Source organism: Anomaloglossus baeobatrachus, chromosome 1, assembly GCF_048569485.1.
Source record: "Anomaloglossus baeobatrachus isolate aAnoBae1 chromosome 1, aAnoBae1.hap1, whole genome shotgun sequence".
In the NCBI taxonomy this organism is placed as follows: domain Eukaryota; kingdom Metazoa; phylum Chordata; class Amphibia; order Anura; family Aromobatidae; genus Anomaloglossus; species Anomaloglossus baeobatrachus.
This window is the reverse complement of record NC_134353.1, coordinates 6,854,273-6,880,751: the sequence shown is the minus strand read 5'-3', so window position 1 is coordinate 6,880,751 and position 26,479 is coordinate 6,854,273. Positions and strand designations below refer to the sequence as shown.

Sequence of the window (26,479 nt, the reverse complement as noted above, 5' to 3'; positions counted from 1 at the left end):
GCATACAAGAAGTGGCTGTTGGACTCCATTAGTGCCCCACTGGTGAAAAGCTATTTGCAGCACCTCTGCATTCTACCCTCCAGCACATTTTGCTACGCTATTTTTATAGCAAACTCAGGGAATTCCTTGCTGCATTTGATCATTAGGAGGGATAGAAAGTGAGGCTTCCTTTACTGTCCTGGTACCCACAGAACTCGGCCACTGTACCCACCTGTCCACTTTTGCCACGCTATTTAATTTGCCCAAAGATCTGACTCTTTTTCTGCCTTCCTAAAATTGTCTGGAATACTAAGTTAGTGTTCCTTTACTGCCAAGCAAGGTACAACACATGTGCATTCTACACTCCTTTCCATTTCTGGAATGCAATTATTAACTGCAGGTAGTCCAGCCAATCTGTGACGAAGGTGCAGGTGTGGATATAATGTATCCTGAATCCAATGTTGTTTTTCTCGATGTCTGACAGCTCAACAATCCCATCTGTTTCCACTTCCAAAACAACTGATGACCTGCCAATCACACTCCCTGTTGCATGTAAAGGGGTGGAAGTTCAGTGTGAAAAAGCATGTGAGACTGCTGTCCCCAGTCACAGAGGATGAAGAGCACGCAGATGCACTTGATGGGGCAGGCGGTGGTTGCACAGGTACGCTAGGCCGCATTGTAGCACAGTGAAATTCACATTGCGACTTATGCTTCATTTTAAGTCGTGTACAGGGTGGGCTCCCCAGTATGCAGCAAAACCAGGCAACAGGAAAAAGACTCTAGTCAGTTGGGTTGATAAATGATTGTTTAACTTTACCAAAACAAACCATAACAACCATGCATAAAATTTAAATACTTGAACAATCTGTTCTGTTGCCTACTACCTGCTAATCCCTCTGCGTAGCAGTAATTGTGTGTTTGTGCGTGTGTGTGTGTGTGTGTGCGAACACGACTTACCAGTGGCGCATCACAAGAGCTTCCCAGTTATCTACCTAAACATAGACAAAACCCATTACCCCCCCTGAATACCCTTGTTAGCTGAAGCCTCACAGATAAGGCAGATGATAACAGTGTGAATGCAAACCACACAGCTCTGCAACACAGTCATTGAAATCTTGAAAAGCAACAATCAATGCAAACATGTGTCGCTGTCCCTCTGATTTAAACTGTACGTGACAATTTGACAGTGCAGAGGCAGCAAATCTTATTGTCTATAAATAGTCGGCCTACCCAGAACAGATATGTGTTTTGCTAATAAAACAAAGTGTTGCGTGCCCGCATTATTGTCTGGGCACAGCCTACCGTACCCGGGTACAGTGATGTCCAGTTGCCAGAAATACAGACTTTACGCTCCTCTCACGGTAAGCAGTATAGACATCACCGTAAGAATGTTGGTCTGTGGCACAGGATGCTGCTCACTGGCGTTTCGGTACTCCTCACCAAACTCCAAAATGACTCCCCTCACAATTGAACGAAGTGTTTCCGCGGTGGCTCCTTGCTGTAGCACACACCTTTAGCTTTTTCTTCTGTTCATAGACACCATCTCCAAGTCCACACCCGCAGAGCAATTTCTCCTCCACGTGTAAGTGTGGAGAGGCAGCTAGTGCGCATGCGTGTGCCGATTTACCCCAGCCGCAGCCTAACTACAGTGTTTCGCCTAGTGAGTATGCTCAGCCTGACTGTGCCATTCCTGAGGCTAAGTCTTCATTTCGGGCTACAGCGCATGCTCCCACACTTAGTGCGAAAAGCCTCTTTGCACAGGTACTTGCACTCCGTGCCGGGTCTAAGTCCTGTTTTGTGCCCAGACACCATGCTAAAGCTGATAGTCTTTTTTCAGAGACTGTATTTCATGCTACTGAGCATGCTCAGGCACTTACTGCATCAGAGACTATGTCCGGTAATGAACTCTTTGGCCCTGCCCCTGATGTGGGGGGCCCATATAGACCACAGGGCATCAGGTGTCCTGACGATGTGGCCAGGCCACTCCCAAATGGCTTGCAGAGGCCCACCCCTATGACTTGTCACTTCATTATTGATGGTCAGACGATGACTGGTGAGGTGTTTGTGTCGTGGCAGCCATGAGGTCATTATTGAAGTTGCGGTTCCAAATAGGACGCTAGTTATGCCACTCATGACGTGTCACTCTGCTTTTGTCTCCAGGAGGTGCATTGTGGTCCACTTTGGTTTGGGGCGGACCTAGGTTATAAAACGGTCTGGAGCCAACAAGGAGGTGCGCAGTCTTCTATTATGCTCCGAAAGAGCACACCGCCATGTGTTGAACCCATTGCGGCTTTAGGCCAGAGGTAGGCAGGGATAGGGCATCGATGCAGGCCGCCACCACAGTTGGTAACGCAGAACGGTTAAGACCAGCTCCTGTCCTGCCAGTCCTGCTTGTGCAGCCCAGTGGCATTAACAGGCCTGCTGCTGCTGATGCGCCTGCTGTCCACAGGTGTGGCCCCTACGCACACGGTCAGCGTACTGAATGGCCCCTGTGATGTTAACAGGGAGTTCCTGGGCTGGGTGGGCGTGTGGACCCTGTGACGCTAACAGGGCTCCCAGTCTCCAGATCCGAGTGGCGTCTAACTCGGTTCAGGTACTATTAGTTTCATAGCCACACAGCTCTGTATCCTCCACCGAACCTTCCAGTTGCCAACCTCTCCTTTTCCATCTGGGAGCACGGTGGATACTGACTGCTGATGGGGATATATACCTTTCTCTTTCTTTTCTTATTAATTTTCGTTATATAGCGGTAACATAGTATATACCACCTTATCTAAATCTGCCAGTCCCACCGTAACAGATGTTGTTTCTTCAGCAAATGTTACTTTTGCTTAAACACCAAACCCACGGACAAAAACTTTTTTCCCCTTTCCAACACACCTGCTCCCCTTTCCACCAGCATCTGTCCTTTTTCGACTCATTTTGTACATGATCAAAAGTGCAACTCTGCAGGGACACCGTACTCAATGCCATCTCAGCACAGCAGCCAGCCCTCGGTCCCTCCGATGTGGACAAGTAAAAGACCATTTCCTCCTATCCATGACAAAGCGTTGAGATTCACTCTGTGCAGCACTGGTGTTTAGTGGAAAAGCAGATCTAAGATTGTGTACCACCTTCTGCAGATACTCCTGTATACGTGCGTCCCTTTCTATGGCAGGAATTATTTTGCCAAATTTTGTCTTGTACCGGGGATGTAACAGTGTGGCAACCCAGTAGTTAGCATTACTTCGAATTCGTACAATCCGAGGGTCATGTTGTAGGTAGTGCAGCAAGAAGGCGCTCATGTGTCTTGTGCATCCAGGAGGACAAAGTCCTTGGTGTGTTGGTGGCAGAGAGGTGAGAATCGTGCCTCCTTCCTCTGCCCTCTCCCCCAACCTCGCACAACCGAAATGTGAGCAAGCTCTCACTCATGTGCTGAGTCTTCCATGCCCATCGCCAGTTCGTCCTCCATTTCTTAATGGGCTCCTGCACCTTCCTCAACACTTTTTGCTGACACTATGCGCCCTTGTTAATCCCTCACCCCCACCATGACTGCCGCCTAGGTGCCACTGACCATCTGGACCTCATAGATCTTGTTATCCCTTCCGCATATGACTCCTCCTGTACTTACTCCCGTTCCTCTTGTCCCAACACCTGACTCCGAATAATGCTTACAGTGTGCTCCATCATGTAGATGACCAGAATTGACACGCTGAGAATGGCATCGCCAGTGCTAAACATCTTCGTCGACATTTGTAAACTGTGTAGAAGGGTGCATAGGTCTTTGATCTGACACCACTCCAGCAGTGTCATCTGCACCACCTCTGGATCTAGTTAGCCCAGGGTATACGTCATAACGTATTGCAGCAGGGATCTGCGGTGCTGCCACAGACGCTGCAACATGTGCAGATTCAAATTCCTGCGTGTCGGAACATCGCATTTCAGGCGTTTAACCACCAGACCTAAAGACTTCTGGAGCAACGAAAGTTGTTGAGCTGCTGTGTGCGAACGATGGAAGTGAGCACATAGCGAGCGTACCCGCTGCACAAGGCCATGTAGGCTGGGATGGTGTTTTAAAAATTGCTGGAGAATTAGATTCAACACGTGAGCCATACAAGGCACGTGTGTCACATTGTCACGGCGAAGGGCCGCACCCATGTTTGCATCATTGTTGCACCCGGCCTTCCCTGGCTGCTGGTTGAGTGGAGACAACCATTGATGAAACTTGATCTCCAGAGCTAACCGTCCACAACTTCTCAGCGGTGTGACTCGCATTTCCCATACATTTCAAAGTAAACATTTGACCGCCTGATGGCATTGAGCTCTGCTGCCAGCATAGTAAGGAGGTGTGTGGTTTTCCTTGTGCGCAGTTACAAGGAAGGGTGCCCTGACCACACAGGGTTTGGGCCGAGGTGGAGGACCCACAAGAGGTTGAGGAGGCAGAAGCAGTGTATTAACTTCTACATACAGAGGAAGGATTGATACAACTCGTGGGGACAGCAAGACTTGTACAGCAGACCCTTCTCCATCTCTCCCCATAGTAACCCATTGCCCAGTCAGCGACATGTAACGCCCCTGTCAATGCTTACTGGGCCAAGTATCAGTGGTGAAATGCACCCTGTCACACAGTTTCTCAAAGAAGCGGTGATGTTTGGTGCGACATGCTGGTGTAGCGCGTGGACGCCTTTGTTGGAGAAGGAGTGGCGCCTGGGCATCGGCTCTTGGGGCACTGCAATGGGCATAAGGTCTCGAAAATCCTCGGTTAAAAAGGTTGGAAAGGAAGCATTTTGGTAGCCAACAGTTTGCAGATGCTAAAAGTCAAGCTCTAAGCCATGTCATGCCCTTCTAAAAGCATGTAAAACACAGCAAGGGGACTCCAACCACAGTCTCCCTCGTTTCCACTAATTGGGCCACACACACCCTACTTGACTGGCATCAGTTGACCCTCATTTTCAAGATGAAAAAGATGCTTTGCATGAAGCACTCTCAAAAATACGCGTGACTTTCACCTCCCCTGGATGAGCCAGGGGAAGAAAAGTCCTCTGAGAGCCATGACTTGTTCATCTTCGTGTACGTTAGTCTGTCCACATTGTCAGTGGACAGATGCGTGTGCTTAGCTGTCAGCACACCCCCAGCAGCACTGAGGACACGTTCCGAGAAAACACTGGCTGCGGGACACAACAAGATCCCCAAGGCGTACGTGGTGAGCTCAGGCAATTTATCCAGATTGGAAGCCTAAAATGAGCAGGGCTCAAGTTGCACAGTAATGGCATCGACGTTTCCTTGCATATACTCATGTCTGTGTCTCCTCCTCTTTTTTCCTTGTCCTGCTCTTTTGTTTTCGCATGAGTATATGTCCTTGTCATTTTCCCATGTGTTTGTGTTGTGTTGTGAGTTGTTTGTCACCTTTTGGAAACCTTTAAGGGTGTTTTCTAGGTGTTTTTATGTGTTTGTGATTGCCTGCCATTGTTTCCTATGCGGTTCGAGTTCTGTTCGTCGAACGTTCGCTGAACCGAAATCGAACGAGACGCCCGTTCGGCGAACCGAACTTGAGCCGAACCGCAACCGGTTCGCTCATCTCTATTAGCCACTACAGGATGTGTTTCGGATAACCATAGCGACTGATGACTGAACTTCTTCCCTCTGTCAGACGCTACTCAAAGGCAGCGCTCTGGCCAATCAGAGGCAAGCGGCTCCTGCCTTTAATGTCAGCGGTCTAGCAGCAGAAGTTCCGGCATTGGTCGCTATGGTTACCCGATACACATCTTGTACCGGCGAGCTGCAAGTCCCAGGAGGCCAGCGATAGAACGGAAGGTAAAATGAGCATAATATGTTTGTGTGCGTGTATGTTTGTGTATGTTTGTGTGTGTTTGTGTGTGTTTGTGCTTTTTTTGAAGTGGCACAATAGGGGACAAGGATGGGACATTTAACAAGTTGTGGAAGGAATTGACTGCATTGCAATGATTTACAATGGGAAATCTTGATTTGCTAAACGAGTAACTTGGTTAACAAGCACACTCCCAAAACGGATTGTTCTCGTTAACCAAGGTTCCACTGTATTAACATTGAATGACAGTATTACTGTGAAAAGCCAGTGGTGATTAAACCGTTATCGAACATAATCTCGAACATCTCCTAAAACAGGTCAAATGTGAGATTGGCGAACAGTTCGATTTGAACACTGCTGATCTCTAATCTCTACATCATCATTTGTCAAGGTACTGTCAGCAAACTACCTAAAAGTTCATCCACTGCATCTTCCCCCTGGATTCATTACATACAGCTCATCAGGCCAGAGAGGAGAGGACAACGAGTAACCTTTCTCTCATCACTGGTACAGAGATCCGCGCTCACATCCCTCAGACACATCTCACCTACATACATCGGTGGCAGAATAACGCTCCTCACCTTCCCTGTGTGTTTCCATGTTATAGACTGGGGATTTATGTGGAGCTCTTCACCACTCACAGCCCAGGGGGTGAAATTTCCTACTTCAACCACTCGTATGTCCTCACGTGTGGCCTCATCTATAAATACCCAGTTTACTATCTTATACGGGTGTACGGCTTCTCCTTCTTCATTAAAGTAATATGAAGGCTTCATTGGATCCGGAGAATTCTTCAGCATTTGTATGTAGCGCTGTAACTTCCGTGTGTATTGTACAAACCCGGTCACTGAATTGTCCTCATATTTGTCCTTTATAAATGAGAACATTTCATGTAGAGCTTTTCCCAGGACTTCTACTGCGTAATACAGTCTTGAAGAAACCCCGGATGAGAGGAAAGTCCTCATACTTGGCATTGTAAGATCATATGTGCTATTAAACACTTCTTCTGTCCAACTGAAAGGAATGAAGGAATCTTTACTCCCCTTTGCTATTGAATCCATCATTGTCCAGAGATCCTCATCCCGGAACATCATGAGAAATTTCCTGTAGCTTTGTACAATGTCTTCCATTCCTGGAAACGGTTCCATTAGAAGTTCCACTGCTAGACTTCCATTCAATACTGGATAATCTCCTTTTATAATCATATACACATAGATCCAGGTTGGTGGAAAGATTAAAGTTTCCTCCAAACATACATATTTAAAGTAATATTGTAAGTTAAATTGATAATTAAACGTCCCACACATTATAAGGACTCTGACTTGTTGATCCTTCAAATTCAATAACTTCTTATTATGATTATAATGATGACGTTTAAGTGTTATGGTGAAGGCGGCGCAGATCCCGTCCTCTCTCATGTACTTTCTTAGTATCTGCAGTTCTTTCTCTCCATTTTCATCATCTGATACTAAAATCCCAACCCAGGTCCAGCCAAAGTGCTTCAACAGTCTGGTGATGACCAAATTATGGATGCGGCGATTCCGGTCTGCTCGGAAAACATGAGGATAGAGGCGTCTATCTGATAACGAGGGATCGGTGGCTCCATAGCTGATCTGTCAACACAGAAGAAAAGATATTTTGTACAGACTGTATTTACTCCATTATTCACTAGTAGAGATGAGCGAGCCGGTCGCGGTTCGGCTCGAGCTTGGTTCGCCGAACGGAGGTCTCGTTCGGCAAACCACTTGAACCCCATAGGATGGGAGGCAATCACAAACACATAAAAACACAATATAAATGTACACATACAGTTTATAAACATTGCCATAACTCTTACCAGTCCCCACGATCCGTCCTGCACTCTGTCTCCTGCCGCTATTCCATCCGATGATCGCTGAATCCTCCCGGTAACCAGCACTGATGACAGGACCTATCGTGACGTCAAAATAGCCATGTGACCAGTCACGTGTCTGTTATCTTATTGGCTACTGACTGGTCACATGACTATGACGCGTCATGTAGGACCTGCGAGTGCATCTCTACAGTACGCGGTGATCGTTTGTGTATCACCGTGTACCGGGGACATGCTCTGGCACGTGGTCTGGCACGTGGCCACAGCCGGTCGATAACGGAGATCACCGTTGCTATAGCAACGGGCCTGTCAGTGGTGACATCACCGCTCACAAGCAGCAGCTCCTTCTCACTCCCGTAGTGAAAACACTGCATGGGGAATAGCACCGCCTTCTTCCTTTGCAGCGCTGATGTAGTAGAGCTGAATGTGTTGAAGGAGAAAGAAGACAGAAGACCATGGATCGTGGAGGGGTGAGAGGGTGTAATAAACATGGAGTCTCTAATGTGTGTGTGTATTTATTTCTATTAAAGTATTTTTTCTCTGTGTGGGTTTTTTTTTTAACCCTTTATTGGAGATTCTTAATGGCCGGGTCAAACTTGCCTGACATTAAGAATTTATGGCTTAATACTAGCTAGTAAAACAAAGCCAGTATTAACCCTTATTACCCTGCAAGCTACCGTCGCCAGGGTTGTTGGAAGAGTTGGATACAGCGCCAGATGACGGCGCTTCTATGAATGCGCCATTTTCTGGATCGGCTGTGGATTGCAATTCGCAGCAGAGGCTAACCTGTGCTGTGGATTCCAATTCCCAGCTGCCTGGTTGTACCTGGCTAGATGCAAAAAAATGGCGAAGCCCATGTCATTTGTTTTTTAATTATTTCATGAAATAAGTGAAATAATTAAAAAAAATGGGCTTCCCTATATTTTTAGTTCCCAGTCGGGTACAAATAGGCAGCTGGGGGTTGGGGGCAGCCCGTAGCTGCCTGCTGTACCTGGCTAGCATACAAAAATATGGCGAAGCCCACGTCATTTGTTTTTTAATTATTTCATGAAATAAGTGAAATAATTAAAAAAAAAACGGGCTTCCCTATATTTTTAATTCCCAGTCCGGTTCAAATAGGCAGCTGGGGGTTGGGGCAGCCCGTAGCTGCCTGCTGTACCTGGCTAGCATACAAAAATATAGCGAAGCCCACGTCATTTTTTTGTTTTTTAGTTTTTTGGGAAAAAAACGTTTAGATTTTCCATTGCCAGTGAAGGTAACACCAAGCAGTGGGGGTTAACAGCCAGCAGCTGCTTGGATTACCCTTATCTAACAATACAAAAAATGCAGCGGGAGCCCATATATATATTTTTTTTTATTTATTTAAATAACTAAAAAAAAATGGGCTTCCCTGTATTTTGTTTGCATGCCATGACAGTGCTGTAAAAATAAATCATTAAAAAAAATGATGTAGCGCCCCACGATATTTTTGATTTTCAGCGCAATTAAAGCAGACAGCTACGGGTTGCCACCCCCATCTGCCTGGCGTTACTTTGGCTGGTAATCAAAATACGGGCAAGCCCATTTATTTTTATTATTTAAAAAAATAGTTAAAAAAAAAATTGACGTGGGGTCCCCCCATTTTTGATAGCCAGCTAGGGTAAAGCAGACTGCTGTAGCCTGAAAACCACAGCTGGCAGCTTTACCGTGGTTGGGGATCCAATGTGGAGGTCACCCCAGGCTCTTTTTTATAATTATTTTATAAATAATAATAATTACAAAAATAGTGGGGTCCCCTCAAAATTGGATCACCAGCCAAGGTAAAGCGGACAGCTGTGGTCTTGTATTCTCAGGGTGGGAAGGTCCATAGTTATTGGCACTTCACAGCTTAAAAATAGCAGGTCGCAGGTGCCCCAGAAGTGGCGCATCCACTAGATGCGACAAACCTGGCACTTCACCACAGCTCATCCCGTGCCCTGGTGCATGGGCAAACGGGGTAATAAATGGGGTTGATACTAGCTGTAAGGTCACCTGATATCAAGCCCAGCAGTTTGTAATGTCATGGAGTCTATCAGATACCCGACATCACAAACTGTCAGTACTAACAAAAAAAATCGACAAAAAAAAAATGTATTTGAAAAAACACTCCCCAAAACATTCCCTCTTTCACCAATTTATTGTAAGGAAAAAAAATAAGGGGGTAACACGATGACTCTGGACCATCTAGAATATGGGGGGGACACGCTCAGGGATTGTATACCCCATTTTCTAGGAGTGCAGACCCTACGTGTGAGGAGTGTGGGTGCAATGAATCTGCACCCACTCTCCCCGGGTCCACAGCAGCAGAGTCCATGTTGTAACTGTTGCTAGCAAAGCTGCAATACCCTGCTCATGAGGTAAGGGCATGCCTAATCAGGAGAACTATTTTTCATTTCCAAATATTGGTATTTGCTGATATTATTGCAATTCCACCTACTATATATTGGGGATAGGATCTTGAAGATGGAATACACCTTTAAGTCCAGTTATCCAGCTGAATGAATACTAAATAACAGAGCTCGTAATTTAGCTGTGTTTACTTGTGGCGTATAACGGACTCTCATGTTTGGTAGTCGTTTAGCAGGGCAACTATAAAATCAAATACCTCCATTTGGAAATGTAGTATAGCTCTCCTGATCAACTATGTTCCTTACCTCATGAGCAGGGCATTGCAGTAGCTTACAGATGCATGGTTACTGCCACTCACTCTGTCTGAACACAGGAAGCTGAGCTGACAGCCACTCTGTGCATGCGGCAGGGTCTATTGTGAAGGAGGGGGCCGCGGGGGATCAACGCTGCACATTTACCGTGGGACACCGGGCAACACCGGTGGTGTTATAGGGGGGTGACCTGGCAGGGCCTGGGAAGGAGTTTTCTGTCGCATGTGTCATGGCACATGCGACAGAAATCAGAGCAGTAGGGTGAATGCGGCCAGCGCGCTGCTGTGCTTGTGGCCATCTTGGATTTCCGGGAGGGGGTCAGGGGGGGGCACTTTTGCAACACCAGGGGACCGGAGGGGATCGGGGAGTAGATTTATCTCCCATCTGACATGTTTGTTCATGCCAGATGGGAGATAAATAATTTTTTACCGGCGCTGTCATTTACTGTAACATGATCATCGGTATGCGGTGTATACCGATGATCACGTGAGCGGGGACCGGAAAAAACGGCCTGAATCATGATCTCCAGGGTCTCAACTACCCCTGAAACCCCGGAGATTTTCTGACGCTGGGGGGTGCTATTCACTTATTTCTGCCTGCTGTTTATAAACAGCAGATCAGAATAAGGCTACATTCACACGACCGATCCGTTTTTGCGGTCCTCAAAAAACGGTCCTTTTTGTTCACGCATCATTGTGGCATCCGTTTCCATTCCGTATACGGTCCGTATGTCATCTGTTTGTCATCCGTGTGCCTTCCGTTTTTTTGGCTTACTGCAAAAAAAACTGAAGGACGGAAAATACATAAATTTACCCAGGATCCATAGCTTCATCCTACATGAGGCGGTCACATGTTCACTCCAGTGCCATTTTCTACTGCTTTTCACAGCGTAGCACGCTCTGGTGATTTTCTTGTGCTTGTGCACTTCACATCAGTCTCTTCTGTCATTATAATGGCAGAAAGATACATAATGTCCCACTCTCCTGCATTTTGTAATTTTGCACCCTTTGGTGCCTTTCATGTGGCACTAAGGGGTGCTTAGCCTTGTATTTACCAAAAAAAAAAACAAATACATTTAAAAAAAAATTACCTGGGGTTCCCCCTATTTTTGCTAGCCAGCTAGGGTAAAGCGGACGGCTGCAGCCTGCAGACCACAGCTGGCAGCTTCAGCTCGGCTGGCAATCCAAAACTGAGGGCACCCCACGCTGTTATTTTAAATTAAATAAATAATTTTAAAAAAAACATGTGGGGGTCCCCCCAAAATTGGATCACCAGCCAAGGTAAAGCGGACAGCTGGGGTCTGATATTCTCAGACTAGGGAGGTCTATGGTTATTGAACTCTCCCCAGCCTAGAAATAGCAGGCTGCAGCCGCCCCAGAAGTGGTGCATCCAATAAATGCGCCAACCCGGTGCTTCGCCCCAGCTCATCCCGTGCCCTGGTTCGGTGGCAAGCGGGGTAATATATGGGGTGTAATGTCACCTGGCATCAAGGCCTGGGGTTCGTGATGTCAGGCGTCTAACAAATACCCGACATCACCAACCCAGTCAGTAATAAAAAAAAAAATAGACGAAAAACACATTTTTATTTGAAAAAACACTGCTCAAAGCATTCCCTCTTTCACCAATTTATTAGAAAGAAAAACAAATCCAGGTCTGCTGTAATCCATGCGGTTCCCATGACGATCCATACCATAGTCACTGTCCCAGTCAATGAAGAACAGAATGTTCCCCATTGGCTGGGAGAGCAATGCAGTGACCTGAGCTAACATCAATAGGTCAGCCCAGGTCACTGCAGGGGATGACGAGAGCTGCTGTCAGGAGCGAGGTACATTACCTGCGGTTACAATCTCCTGCACTGCTGACAGAAAACCTGTTACTGACTTCAATGACCGCCGCCTTCACAGCCAAGTATCCCAGGAGCCTGTGACGTCACCGCTAGTCACAGTCTCGGGTCGGAAGCGAGAGGAGGAGATGTGACCAAGCGGCGGCCATGGAGGACAGTGACAGCACTGAAGTCGGGAGGGCAGGACTTCATCACCGCAGGTAAGCCGAGCGAGGCCATGTGTGCGGAGTGAGAGGTGGGTGGAGCCAAGCGGGGTTATGTGTGCGGAGTGCCACGTGGGTGGACCAAGCGGGGTAATGTGTGCGGAATGCGAGGTGGGTGGAGATAAGCGGGGTAATGTGTGCAGAGTGCCAGGTGGTTGGAACCAAGCGGGGTAACGTGTGCAGAGTGCCAGGTGGGTGGAGCCAAGCAGGGTAATGTGTGCAGAATGCCAGGTGGGTGGAGCCAAGCGGAGTAATGTGTGCAGAGTGCCAGGTGGGTGGAGCCAAGCAGGGTAATGTGTGCAGAGTGTCAGGTGGGTGGAGCCAAGCGGGGTAATGTGTGTGGAGTGTGAGGTGGGTGGAGCCAAGCAGGGTAATGTGTGCTGAGTGCCAGGTGGGTGGAGCTAAGCGGGGTAGTGTGTGCAGAGTGCCAGGTGGGTGGAGCCAAGCGGGGTAATGTGTGCAGAGTGTGAGGTTGGTGGAGCCAAGCAGGGTAATGTGTGCAGAGTGCCAGGTGGGTGGAGCTAAGTGAGGTAATGTGTGCAGAGTGCCAGGTGGGTGGAGCAAAGTGGGGTAATGCGTACAGATAGCCAGGTGGGTGGAGCCAAGTGGGGTAATGTGTGCAGAGTGCCAGGTGGGTGGCGCCAAGCGGGGTAATGTGTGCAGAGTGCCAGGTGGGTGGCGGCAAGCGGGGCCATGTGTACGGAGTTCCAGGTGGGTGGAGCCAAGCAGGGTAATGTGTGCAGAGTGACAAGTGGGTGGGGCCATGCGGGGTAATGTGTGCTGAGTTCCAGGTGGGTGGAGCCAAGCGGGGTAATGTGTGCGGAGTGCAAGTTGGGTGGAGCTAAGTGGGGTAATGTGTGCAGAGTGCCAGGTGGGTGGAGCCAAGTGGGGTCATGTATGCAGAGTGTGAGGTCGGTGGAGCCAAGCAGGGTGATGTGTGCATAGAGCCAGGTGGGTGGAGCTAAGTGGGGTAATGTGTGCGGAGGGCCAGGTGGGTGGAGCCAAGCGGGGTAATGTGTGCAGAGTGCCAGGTGGGTGGAGCCAAGCTGGGTAATGTGTGCAGAGTGTGAGGTGGGTGGAGCTAAGTGGGGTAATGTGTGCAGAGTGGCAGGTGAGTGGAGCCTAGCGGGGCCATATGTGCGGGCGGCGGAGTGCAAAGTGGGTGGAGCCTAGCGGGGCCATGTGGCGTTGAAGACGTCAGTGTCGGGGACTGCATGGCTGGGGACAGGCGAGTGTGAGTGTGCGTGTGTTTGTATATGCCGAGTGCAGGAGGGGGGCAGAGCCAAGCGGGGAAGTGTCGGCTCCCTGCACACGTAACCATGGTAAATATCGGGTTACTAACCAAAGCTTTGCTTGGATATCCGATATTTATCTTGGTTACCAGCTTACCGCAGGCTGCCAGTGATGGCTTTCTGCACACATAGCTGTAAAAACCCAAGCTTTTGCTGATAGAACCGTTCTCGAACGTAACTCGAGCTGCCGAACTTTTAGCAAAAAGCTCAAGTTCTAGTTCGATCTAGAATACCCCCCAAAATCACTCGAACCACGAACTGGCAAACCGCGAACCACGAACCGCGCTCAACTCTATTCACTAGGGACTTTCTAGGCACAAAACACATTGTCACAAAGGGAATCACTGAAAAAAACCCAGAAGAAGCGACTAAAGAAGAGCGAATCTTTAGAAATTTGAATTTGCCGAGTTGACGAATTTTCCCCAGAAATTTATTTTGCAGTGAATAAATTCACATTAATCACATGACTAAAAAACACTGATTGCCTGTGAGGTTTTCAGACTTTTTGCCTTGTTTTCAGTCATTTTGCTTTAATCGTTTTCTTTTTCCGTCGGCTATCTTGCTTCTTGTTCTGCTGCCCTCACCTTGCCCTCAGTCAATATGGATTCCTCAGCTTCTATGTTCCTGCCCTGTTCCTTGCCAATTACCTGCTTAAGCCTCCTCAGCTGATGGACTAGTGCTTCTGAATCCTGTTTGCCTGTAATTTGGTCTCCTGAAATATTTGCAGGATCTACCTTTCTGCCATCTTATGTTTTGGATTCCTGGACCTCGTGAACACACAGAACCCTTCTGCTCTACCATGGACAATCACAAGTACAGTAAGAAACGCGGAATTATACCTTGAGACTTCTGCTGATCTTTGAGGATCTATTCCTGCTTAATTTGTTCCCATCCTCTGCACCCTGCAAATGTTTAACCCTTCTCATGTTTTCTGCACTTACTTGTATGAAGTAATACAAGAACTCTTTAGCAAACCTGTGTTTCCCTTGTACCCTAGCACTAGACTCAATACAAACAGTATCAAGGGCAAAACTACCGCGTGGCAGAGGTCGCCGCTGCGACTGGACCTGGGGATGCAAGGGGCCCGCCGGCTCCAGCCCCTGATTCAGATAGATGTGTGTCAGAGGCTGCTGTTATGACTGTTTTCCAGTTTGGGGCTCCCTCTTGTGGTCAGTGCTGGCGGTGTAGTTGATTTGTGGAATGAAAGCCACACAACTGTAGAGGACTTGCAATCTGGGTCAGATTGGGAATATATAAGGCCTGTTTCACACGTCAGTGATTCTGGTACGTTTGTGCTTTTTTCTTTTTTTTTTTTTTAAACGTACCAGAATCACTGACATACGCAGACCCATTATAATGAATGGGTCTGCTCACACATCAGTGATTTGTCACTGACCACGTCTCCGTGCAGCGTGCATGCGTGTCCGTGATTGCCGCACGGAGACATGTCCATTTTTTTTCTGGCATCACTGATGTCCCACGGACCACGCAGTGGTGTGATACGTGAGACATGTGACAGAAAAAAACGTGCTTTTAAAATAAAAACATTTTTACTCACCCGGCTTCAGCGGCCCTCTCTGCAGCCCGTGCAGCTGGCTGCTTCTGAGCCGGCTGATTATTGTCGCGCATATTCATGATGCGCGACACAGCCGACCCGGAAGCAGCTGCTGCGGGGGTCAGCGCCGGCCGGATGCTGCACCACGGGAGCGATCAGCACCATGGAGTGCGGGAGCGCGCACAGGTGAGTTAATCTCTAAGTGCAATCACGGGCCACGGAGAACGGAGCCCGGATTGCACTTAGACAACCCACGTGTGCTGTGATTCACGGCACACGGAGGGACATGTGCGTCTTTTACACGCCAGTGAAAAACGTCACTGTTTTTCACTGACGTGTGAAACGGGCCTAACTGAGTAGTGTTCTCTTGTTACTTGCCGGTGCTCAATGGTCTCCTGTGTGTTAAGGACGTTCTGTAGCCAGCCCTGCTCACTAGCAGAACTCCCCACAGATAAGTGGTCTTTGTACCTCTGCTGTTTGTTTTCTACTTTTTTTGTTGTTTTTTCTGCTTCGATACTAATGCTTGATTCCTATTTTGTCTGTGTGGAGTTGTTGGTGGAATGGGATCATTCCCTGCTGGGAGTGTCTGTATATTTAGCTCCATGATTCTGCAATGTGTTTGGTCATGCTTGGAATTAATTCATTCCCTCATCTATATTAGTGCTTTTGGATCCCAGTAACTGCTGATACAGTCGGAGAGGTTGTGTAACCTTGGGATTTTTCCATATCAGAAGTGCTGGTATATATTATGGTGTTTTTGTTTTGTTTTTTTTTTTTTTTTTTTTTTTTTTTATGGTTGCAGACAGTGCTCCTTCCTATCCTTCCCTATAAAGATAGTTTGGGCCTCACCTTTGCTGAATCTGTCTCTTCCAGCTTTGTATTGTGTTTTCTTTGGGGGGGGGGGGCTTATCTATCTTTGGGGACTGCTCCGGGGCAAATTAGCTTTCCTATATCTATATCTGTGAGAATATTTAGTTCTCCGGCTGTGTTGAGATGACTAGGTCATTGTAGGCTCATCCCATGGCTACTTCTAGTTGTGTGTCAGGATTAGGTCTGCAGTCTGTTAAGGTTCCAGCCCCACTGTTACCATTTGGGATTCCACATTTTTTTGATCCTCCTCAGTCCCTGAATCATAACAGGCTGCGCATCCAGCTGAAATACATCGCAGCACCCTGGGATCCCTGTACTGCGATGCGCTGACTGCTAAGGCCATGAATATTGCTCCCCAAGCACACGATCCTCGGCATGGGGAGCAGAGAATATGATAGCTGATACTGCTGTAAGTGGCTGAGCATGACACTCATGTGATGCGCCGCTTAAACTCTGGTCAGTTCCCAGCATCGCAGGAGGATGCCGGGGAGTGCAGGGTAGGTGAGTATCATGGCCACCAGTCACACAGAGGCCCCTTCCGGCAGCCAGCAGATGGGGCTCCACTGCTGCTCCTGTGACACACAGGGTCCCTTCCTCTGTGTCTTGTCTGCTCATGTCTTCACTACAGAGAGAGGGGGGAGAGGCTTCTGCACTGCTGCAGCTGAAGAGATAGAGGGGGTAGGGGTGCCTGCACTGCTGCGGCCGGAAGAGCTGCTTCTAAAGATCCTCTGAACTCCAGCAGGCCAAGAAGGAGGTGAGTATAATGTGATTCATGTATTATATGCTGTCTGTATGTGTTATGTTGAAGATATGTTTGTCCTCAATAGTGTGCAATATAAATACAAGAGTACCAGAGTCTCAAAGTGCAACAAAATGTATTACATGCAAAAACACTGGTGAAATGTTAATAAAAAAACAGTTTGAATAAGAAAAAAAAAACAAAAAAAAAAACCAGAATAAGAATAGCAGCACATAGGAAATTTGGCATGATGATATTCATCCAGATAAAAAACAGTTTGACATTGGGATGTAAACAGTCATATATACAATAGAATGAGGCATAAAAATACAAAAGTACAAAGGCTCAGAGAAAGTGCAAAGGGTTGTTTAACTAATGTCCAAGAGCCGCAATATATTAAACCTCCATATAGTAACCCATGGAAGACCAGGATAATAAAGTGCCCTGTGCTAGTTAAGGTGGCCCATGTATCAGTTGCGTTTAAAGATAAAGATACTCCCCCATCACCCACCGACGTAAGTTTCACCTTGGAGCGAATGCACCCAAGTCCAGCTTCCTCAGGGAGGGAGAAGAGTGACCCCACGCTCCGTGCCACCAAGTTTTAAATGGTGATTCACAATGCTTCTGCCTACGTCATTCTCCAGAACGACGCATGCGCACATCGGCTAACCTTATGACACGGGCAGGGAAGCCATCAGGCAGTGCCGCACATGCGCGAGAGAAGGGACGCATCATCCCACTCCTGTGCATGCTCGGCCGCCATACTGTCGGCGAGTGTGCCGGTGGCAAGAAGGTGCAGATGCGGCATGCGTGCAGAGAAGCGTATATAAGTAACCTTGGCAATCCCAGTACATGGGATGCCATGTGCCCAAAGCAAACAAATGGAGAAACAGTACAATTGTGTAAGAAATACATAGAACCAATAATGAACAACAATATATATTTCTGTACGGGCTCCTCAGATCCGGATCCGCAGTGGCTCGAGGGGTCTCCGGACCCGAAGCGGGGTCCCGCGGCCTCTCAAAAATAAAAGGGGGGGTTGAAAGGGTGGATTTGGATAATGTTCGTGACGCCACCCACGGTTCGTGGTAAAATTTGAGATACCACCGCTGCTGCGTTTAAGGAAGAGGGGAGCGATGGAATGGCAGCTGTAGATGTTAACCCCTCTGTGGGCAGGGAAAGGTGCCCCGGGGCTCGGTGGTGGCAGGCTGGGGACCCGTGGGGAGCAAAGGGACACCACATACTCACACAGTTCAGAGATGCTGACACTGACACCATTTAAACGAAAGTCTGGAACGTCCTGCAGCCTTAGTCCAAATATGCCCTTTTGGCATTGCTGGTTGGTCTGAAGCCTTGTCCCTTGGCCCCGCGTTTACACTTTGTGGATCCCTTTTGCCTAGAACTACTCGGGTCCCGCTCACCTGTGTGGGTAGCAGGGTGAGCTTGCTCTCAGGTTTCACGCTTGGGATTTTTTGGACGGTTTTGGGAAGTCCTATCCCTCCATTGCGCCTGTACCCCGATTTTGGAGCGGGTGGGGAGCGGTTCGTGAACATTCCGTTCCCGTCGGGTGAATTACTGGGCTGCATTAAGCTACTTCGCAGCCAGGGTCCACATTCCCCGTCGTGCCCTGGCCCCTGCCCAGTTGTAGCACGAGGCCGCCGGTCTGCCCTCCGTGGCAGTAGCGTGCCCCCTGTCACTACCCCCTGCGATCGGAGTTACAGCTCCTTCCAGGCCAGACCAACGTCTGGGACTGTTACAGGAGCCCAATGGGTTTTTGTTGTGCAGAGTGTTCCTCAGGATTTGTGTATACTTGCTCTTAGCAACACCAAAGGGACAGGACCCGTAACCAAGGAGAAGTGGGTACCATGCAGAAGGGCGGATTGCACGGCACACTTGTGATGACCTGATAGGCCAGGGCGTCACATTTCCATGTCAGATCATTTTTTTTTTTCTTTCTCTCTTTCTCTCTCTTTCTCTCTCTTAACTGGAGCTCTCACACAACACTGTCCAATTTCTTTAGCATCGCTCCTGGTTCTTTTGTGAGGAAAAGCCCACAGTCACACAACTGTCTCTCTCAGGCAGCCCGGGCTCAGCACACTTTCTCTGAGGTAACTCCTGCATCTACAGGGTCTCTGACCCAAAACCCTGATGATCAGTGCAGGCAGGCAGGCAGAACTCACAGGGTCCTACTGCACTGCTGACTAGAGATGAGCGAACCGGTCGCGGTTCGGCTCGAGGTCGGTTAGCCGAACGGGGGTCCCGTTCGAGTTCGGTTCGTCGAACGTTCGACGAACCGAACTCGAGCCAATAGGCTATAATGGGAGGCAATCACAAACACATAAAAATACATTATAAATGTACACAAACAGTTAATAAACATTGCCATAACACTTACCGGTCCTCACGATCCCTTCTGCACTCTGTCTCCTGCCGCTATTCCATCCGATGATCGCTGAATCCTCCCGGCGACCGGCACTGCCAGCAGAGAAGCAGGACCTATCGTGACGTCAAAATAGCCATGTGACCAGTCACGTGGCTATTATCTCATTGGCTACAGACTGGTCACATGACTATGACGCGTCATGTAGGACCTGCGAGTGCATCTCTCCGGTACACGGTGCACATATGTGTATCGCCGTGTACCGGCGACATGCTCTAGCACACGGTCGACTCCCCGTTCCGCTAGGGACCGGCTGACACAGCCGGTCATTAATGGAGATCACCGTTGCCATAGCAACGCAGTTAGCGGTGACGTCACCGCTAACCGCAGCTCCGAGAGCACCGTTGCTATGGTAACGCGTCTGTCAGCGTTACCGCTGTTACCGCTGACAGCCAGCACTGATCACTCACGGAGTGAAGGCTGCACGCTGCTTCCCGATTGTAGTGAGGATTGTACTGAGGATGAGGTTCCCCAGCCCCAAGTGATGAGCTGGTGAACCTCATCCTCACCACTACAATCGTCACTACTACTACACTAGAAAGAAAGAAGACAGAAGAGCAGGATCGTGGAGGGCTGACAGGGGGTAATAAAGATGGAGTCTCTAATGTGTCTGTGTATTTATTTCTATTAAAGTATTTTTTTCTCTGTGTGGTGTCTTTTTTTTAACCCTTTATTGGAGATTCTTAATGGCCGGGTCAAACGTGCCTGACATTAAGAATCTCTGGCTTAATACTGGCTAGTAAAACAAAGCCAGTATTAACTCATGATTACCCAACAAGCCACCCGGCTCCAAGGCTGTTGGAAGAGTTGGATACAACGCCAGATGATGGCGCTTCTATGAGAACGCCATTTTCTGGGACGGCTGCGGACTGAAATCCGCAGCAGAGGCACCCAGAAACCTCGGGCTAACCTGTGCTGCGGATTCCAATCCCCAGCTGCCTAGTTGTACCCGGCTGGACACAAAAATGGGGCGAAGCCCACGTCATTTGTTTTTTAATTATTTCATGAAATAAGTGAAATAATTAAAAAAAAATGGGCTTCCCTATATTTTTGGTTCCCAGCCGGGTACAAATAGGCAACTGGGGGGTGGAGGCAGCCCGTGGCTGCCTGCTGTACCTGGCTAGCATACAAAAATATGGCGAAGCCCACGTCATTTTTTTGGTGGGCAAAAAACTTCTGCATACAGTCCTGGTTGGAGTATCCTGAGCCTTGTAGTTCTGCAGCTGCTGTCTGTCTGTATGGAGAAGAGCAGACAGCAGCTGCAGAACTACAAGGCTCAGCATACTCCATCCAGGACTGTATGCAGAAGTTTTTTGCCCCCTGAAAAAATTATGTGGGCTTCGCCATATTTTTGTATGCTAGCCAGGTACAGCAGGCAGGTACGGCTGCCTCCAACCCCCAGTTGCCTATTTGTACCCGGCTGGGAACCAAAAATAAAGGGAAGCCCTTTTTTTTATTATTTCATGAATTTCATGAAATAATTAGAAAACAAATGACGTAGGCTTCACCCCATTTTTGTGTCCAGCCAGGTACAACTAGGCAGCTGGGGATTGGAATCCGCGGCACAGGTTGGCCTGAGCTTTCTGGGCCCCACTGCTGCGAATTGCAGTCTGCAGCCGCCTCAGAAAATGGCACTTTCATAGAAGCGCCATCTTCTGGCGCTGTATCCAACTCTTCCAGCACCTGCCTGCTGTACCTGGCTAGCATACAAAAATATGGCGAAGCTCACGTCCTTTTTTTTTTTTTGTAGTTTTTTGGCAAAAAAAATAAAAAATGCTTCCCTGGATTTTCCATTGCCAGTGAAGGTCACACCAAGCAGTGGGGGTTAGCAGCCAGTAGCTGCTTGGATTACCCTTAGCTAGCAATACAAAAAATGCAGCGGGAGCCCATATATATTTTTTTTAATTATTTATTTAAATAACTAAAAATAAAATGGGCTTCCCTGTATTTTGATTGCTGGACATCACAGTGCTGTAAAAATAAATCTTTAAAAAAATGACGTAGCGCTCCGCGGTATTTTTGATTCTCAGCAGATAAAGCAGACAGCTATGGGTTGCCACCCCCATCTGCCTGGCGTTACCTTGGTTGGCAATCAAAATACAGGGAAGCCCATTAATTTTTTCTATTTAAAAAATAGTTAAAAAAAAAAAAATGACGTTGGGTCCCCCCATTTTTGATAGCCAGCTAGGGTAAAGCAGACGGCTGTAGCCTGAAAACCTCAGCTGGCAGCTTTACCGTTGTTGGGGATCCAATGTGGAGGTCCCCTCAGGCTCTTTTTTATAATTATTTTATAAATATTAATAATTACACAATAAAAGTAGGGTCCCCCCCAAATTGGATCACCAGCCAAGGTAAAGCGGACAGCTGTGGTCTGGTATTCTCAGGGTGGGAAGGTCCATAGTTATTGGGCCTTCACAGCCTAAAAATAGCAGGCCGCAGGCACCCCAGACGTGGCGCATCCACTAGATGCGCCAATCCTGGCGCTTCACCCCAGCTCATGCCGTGCCCTGGTGCAGTGGCAAACGGGGTAATAAATCGGGTTGATACTAGCTGTAAAGTCACCTGAGATCAAGCCCAGCAGTTTGTGATGTCATGGCGTCTATTAGATACCCAACATCATAAACTGTCAGTACTAACAAAAAAAAAAAATCGACAAAAGAAATTTATTTGAAAAAACAGTCCCCAAAACATTTCCTCTTTCACCAATTTATTGTAAGAAAAAAAATAAAGGGGTCCCACGACGACTCTGGACCATCTAGAATATGGGGGGGAGACACTCAGGGAACGTATCCCCCATTTTCTAGGAGTGCGGACCCTTCATGTGAGGAGTGTGGGTGCAATGAATCTGCACTCACTCTCCCCGGGTCCACAGCAGCAGAGTCCATGTCGTAATGGTTGCTACCAAAGCTGCAATGCCCTGCTCATGAGGTAAGGGCATGCCTAATCAGGAGAACTACTGTAGAGGAAGCTCTGCTCACTGGTATATAGGTGCTCAGAGGTAATAATAGATAAAATTAGTGAGTAACCTCGGCACTCTAAATCTCCCAGACTAAGTCAGTAAGTCACAACGGATAGTAATGCAAAATCACTCTTTATTGGTCCGTATTAAGAAAACATTTTTTTCATAAGCATATATGTTTTTGTCCAAAACAAGTTACAAATGACGTTTCGGCCTCAGCCTTCGTCAGATTGGACTTATCTGCATGTAATCATGAAAAATGACAATAATCAGTATCACATAAGAGTGAGAGAACAATAACATAAACTCGAACAATGTAGAGGTACAATTGGGATGCAGCAAAAAAATTGCAACACAGCAAGAAATGAAACACATGATACAAATGTCCTAATACAGTACAAGGACAATATAGTAATGACAAATATGGGGTCAGAGTAGGCTTAGACAGCTCTGGTACGAAAGAGATGTCAATCATAAAGTAACATGTGCAGTAGGTGTAGAGCTACAGTATGCATGGCAGAGCTAATGGGTAGACCGACCATAGAAAAAGAACGGAGAAAAAAGTGGAGAAAAAAGTGGAGCACCCTTTGGTGCCTTTCATGTGGCACTAAGGGGTGCTTAGCTTTGTATTTAGCCAAAAAAATGAAAAAAAAATGACGTAGGGTTCCCCCTAGTTTTGTAGCCAGCTAGGGTAAAGCAGACGGCTGCAGCCTGCAGACCACAGCTGGCAACCTCACCTTGGCTGGTAATCCAAAACTGAGGGCACCCCACGCTGTTATTTTAAATTTAAATAAATAATTAAAAAAAAAAACACGTAGGGGTCCCCCAAAATTGGATCACCAGCCAAGGTAAAGCAGACAGCTGGGGCCTGATATTCTCAGACTAGGGAGGTCCATGGTTATTGGACTCTCCCCAGCCTAAAAATAGCAGGACGCAGCCGCCCCAGAAGTGGCGCATCCATTAGATGCGCCAATCCTGGTGCTTCGCCCCAGCTCATCCCGCGCCCTGGTGCTGTGGCAAACGGGGTAATATTTGGGGTTAATACCAGATGTGTAATGTCACCTGGCATCAAGCCCTGGGGTTGGTGAGGTCAGGCGTCTATCAGATACCCGACATCACCAACCCAGTCAGTAATAAAAAAAAAAAGACGACAAACACATTTTTATTTGAAAAAACACTCCCCAAAACATTCCCTCTTTAACCAATTTATTAAAATGAAAAACAAATCCAGGTCTGCTGTAATCCAAGGGGTTGCCATGACGATCCACACTGTCCCAGTCAATGAAGAGCAGAATGTTCACCATTGGCTGGGAGAGCAGTGCAGTGACCTGAGCTAACATCAATGGGTCAGCCCAGGTCACTGCAGGGGATGACAAGTGCTGCTGTCAGCGAGGTACATTACCTGCGCTGATCTCCAGCACACTGACAGCCCCTGTCACTGAGTTCAATGACCGGCGCCTTCACACCAAGTATCGCGGAAGGCCCGTGACGTCACCGCTAGTCAGTCTCGGGTCGGAAGCGAGAGGTGATGTGACAAGTGGCGGCCATGGAGGACAGTGACAGCGCTGAGGTCGGGATGGCGGGACTTCATCACCGCAGGTAAGCCGAGCGGGGGCGCGTGTGTGTGTGTGTGTGTGTGTATGTATGTATGTATGTGTACATGCCGCAGGCAGGAGGGGGCGGAGCGAGCTGAGTGGGGAAGTGTGGGCTTCCTGCACGTAACTAGGATAAACATCGGGTTACTAACCAAAGCGCTTTGCTTGGATACCCGATGTTTATCTTGGTTACCAGCTTCTGGCAGGCTGCCAGCGATGGCTCCTGCACACTGTAGCTGTAAAAAGCCCTGCTTTTTGCTGCTAGAACCGTTCTCGAACATATCTAAGCCTACAACCTACAATAGCCCTCAGTCCAGTAGACCACTGCGCAACCAGCTCTGTCCTCACCTATTGTACCATCACCCATTCCCTGTAGACTGTAAGCCCTCGCGGGCAGGGTCCTCTCTCCTCCTGTACCAGTCTGTTATGTACTGTTAATGATTGTTGTACGTATACCCTTTCACTTGTAAAGCGCCATGGAATAAATGGCGCTATAATAATAAATAATAATAATAATAATATCTAGAACTATCGAGCTTTTGCAAAAAGCTCGAGTTCTAGTTCGATCTCGAACAGCCCCCAAAATCACTCGAGCCTAGAACTGGAGAACCTCGAACCGCGAACCGCGCTCAACTCTACTGCTGACACAATAACATTTCAGACTCACACTGCACCCCACTAGAGGTTGGCGTCCCGACACACCTCCCCACTCAAATTTGTCCTGTGCATAGCGCTGAGGGGGTATTCCTGCTGTAGGGTGAGTGGTTCTCCTGAGGCCCACCCCGACAGATTCAGGCCTCAAGGGGGCATGAGACTCTTCAGCAGTGTCATCAGAGGGAGTACATGATGCTGCTCCCTCCTGAGGTAGAGCACCCTGTTATCCATCATCCACGTGAGGTGGCTGACCTAATTCCCCACCTTCAGAAGGGCATGTTTCAGACTCGACACTCTCTCCGCATGGGGGCAAATCTATCACAGGGGCCAGGTTGACAGGTACAGGGGAAGGCACATCATCAAACTGACAGACATCAGGATTTCCCCGCCTTTGGGGAGCAGTCTGGGGTTCTGTAGAAACGGGATTCGTGTCTTCGAACCAACATCGCTGTAGCATGTTACGGTGAAGATTACGAGTAGGTTCCCCAGTCCCCACCGGCTCAACCTCATAGACTGGAATCTCAGGGCTCAACCGTTTTACTATCCGGTAGGGAGTTGCTTCCCAATGGTCACCCAGTTTCTCCGTCAGTCGTTTGACCCTTACTAACACTCTATCCACCGGGGCGAAGGGTTCTTTTTGCCACGGTCGCTTGTCCTTATGAGACCCCTGACCTGAGTCGAGTACCCACCACCTGATGCACCACTTCTAGTCGTCGCCGATGCTCTCGAACCCATTCAGATGCGGTCCGAGGGAGAATCGGAGGAGTGATCGGGCATGTTCAAATCTTCAATATCCCTCCTGAACATCAACATGTATGGCGAGTAGCCAGTGGTGCTGTGCACCCAGTTATTGTAGGCCACATTAGTTCAGAAAGGTAATCGGGCCAGCGATCCTGCTGCCCATCTTCCAAGGTTCTCAACATCTGTATCGGTGTAAGATTAAATCGCTCACAAGCCCCATTTCCTTGGGGTTAAGGCGTCATTCTCGAATGTGTTATACCATACAGTTGACGCAGGCCCTCCATCAAGGTCCCCTGGAAGCATGCCCCTTGATCTGAGTGTATCCTTCGAGGACACCCAAATACCTGCAGAAAATGTCAACATACGGCCTTAGCCACAGTCTCCGCCATCTGGTTCCTTGTTGGCACTGCCACCGCATATTTAGTAAAATGGTCTGTCTTTACCAAGCAATAGGAGCACACAGATGTTGAGTACCCTATCAAGACGAGATCAAACATGAGCAATTCTAAGGGGGCAGAGGTCTTAATAGTTAGCATTGGAGCCCGCTGCTCAGGACTCTTGTTGAGCCCACAGACCCGACACTGCCGACATGCCTCCGCCCCCCCCCCTCCCCCAGATCAGGGCAATAGAGGACTCGCTGCAGCCACTGGAGTGTCTTTTCACTTCCAAAGTGGACTCCTTTTTCATGCACCTCGCGAGCGACCACCGGGCCCATCTTTACAGGGATTACAAGCTGATACCGGTGTTGCAGCTCAGATGGCAGATACACCTTATGATACAAGAGGCCCTTTTACACACACAACCTATCCCATTGTCTCAATTTAATTCCTTCTGCGGACAGCTGGGCCTTGTCCTTTGCACATGGCCAAATCCCATTTTGTATCCATGCACGCACTAGTGTAATGTCTGGGCACTCGCTCTGGTCTTTTGCCCAATCTGAAGGCGTTTTCCCAGGACTAGAGTTGAGCGTGGTTCGTGGTTCTCCAGTTCGCGGTTCGAGTGATTTTTGGGGGGTGTTCTAGATCGAACTAGAACTTGAGCTTTTTGCTAAAAGTTCGTTAGAACCGTTCTCGAACGTAACTCGAGCTATCAGCAAAAAGCCTAGCTAATTACTAGCTGGCTTTTCACTGTAATAGTGAGTCACTCTGTGACTCACACTATTATCAAATTTCAGCGTATAGTGTGCGGGGGCTGCGCGTTCAGATCACTGCTGCTGGGATAATGGCGATCGACATTATTTTTTTTATTTTATTTATTTCCCCCCCCCCTTCAG

At 48.2% G+C, this 26,479-nt stretch overlaps 1 protein-coding gene across 1 annotated transcript in view; it reads right to left on the bottom strand.

Annotated features, from left to right (window-relative positions):
• The window catches only part of LOC142248574 (uncharacterized), a 173,574-nt gene that overhangs the window by 50,045 nt on the left and 97,050 nt on the right, over positions 1-26,479 (bottom strand). The window contains 1 exon segment of the mRNA XM_075320056.1: positions 6,367-7,398. Within this exon segment, the coding sequence (XP_075176171.1) occupies positions 6,367-7,398 (1,032 nt within the window).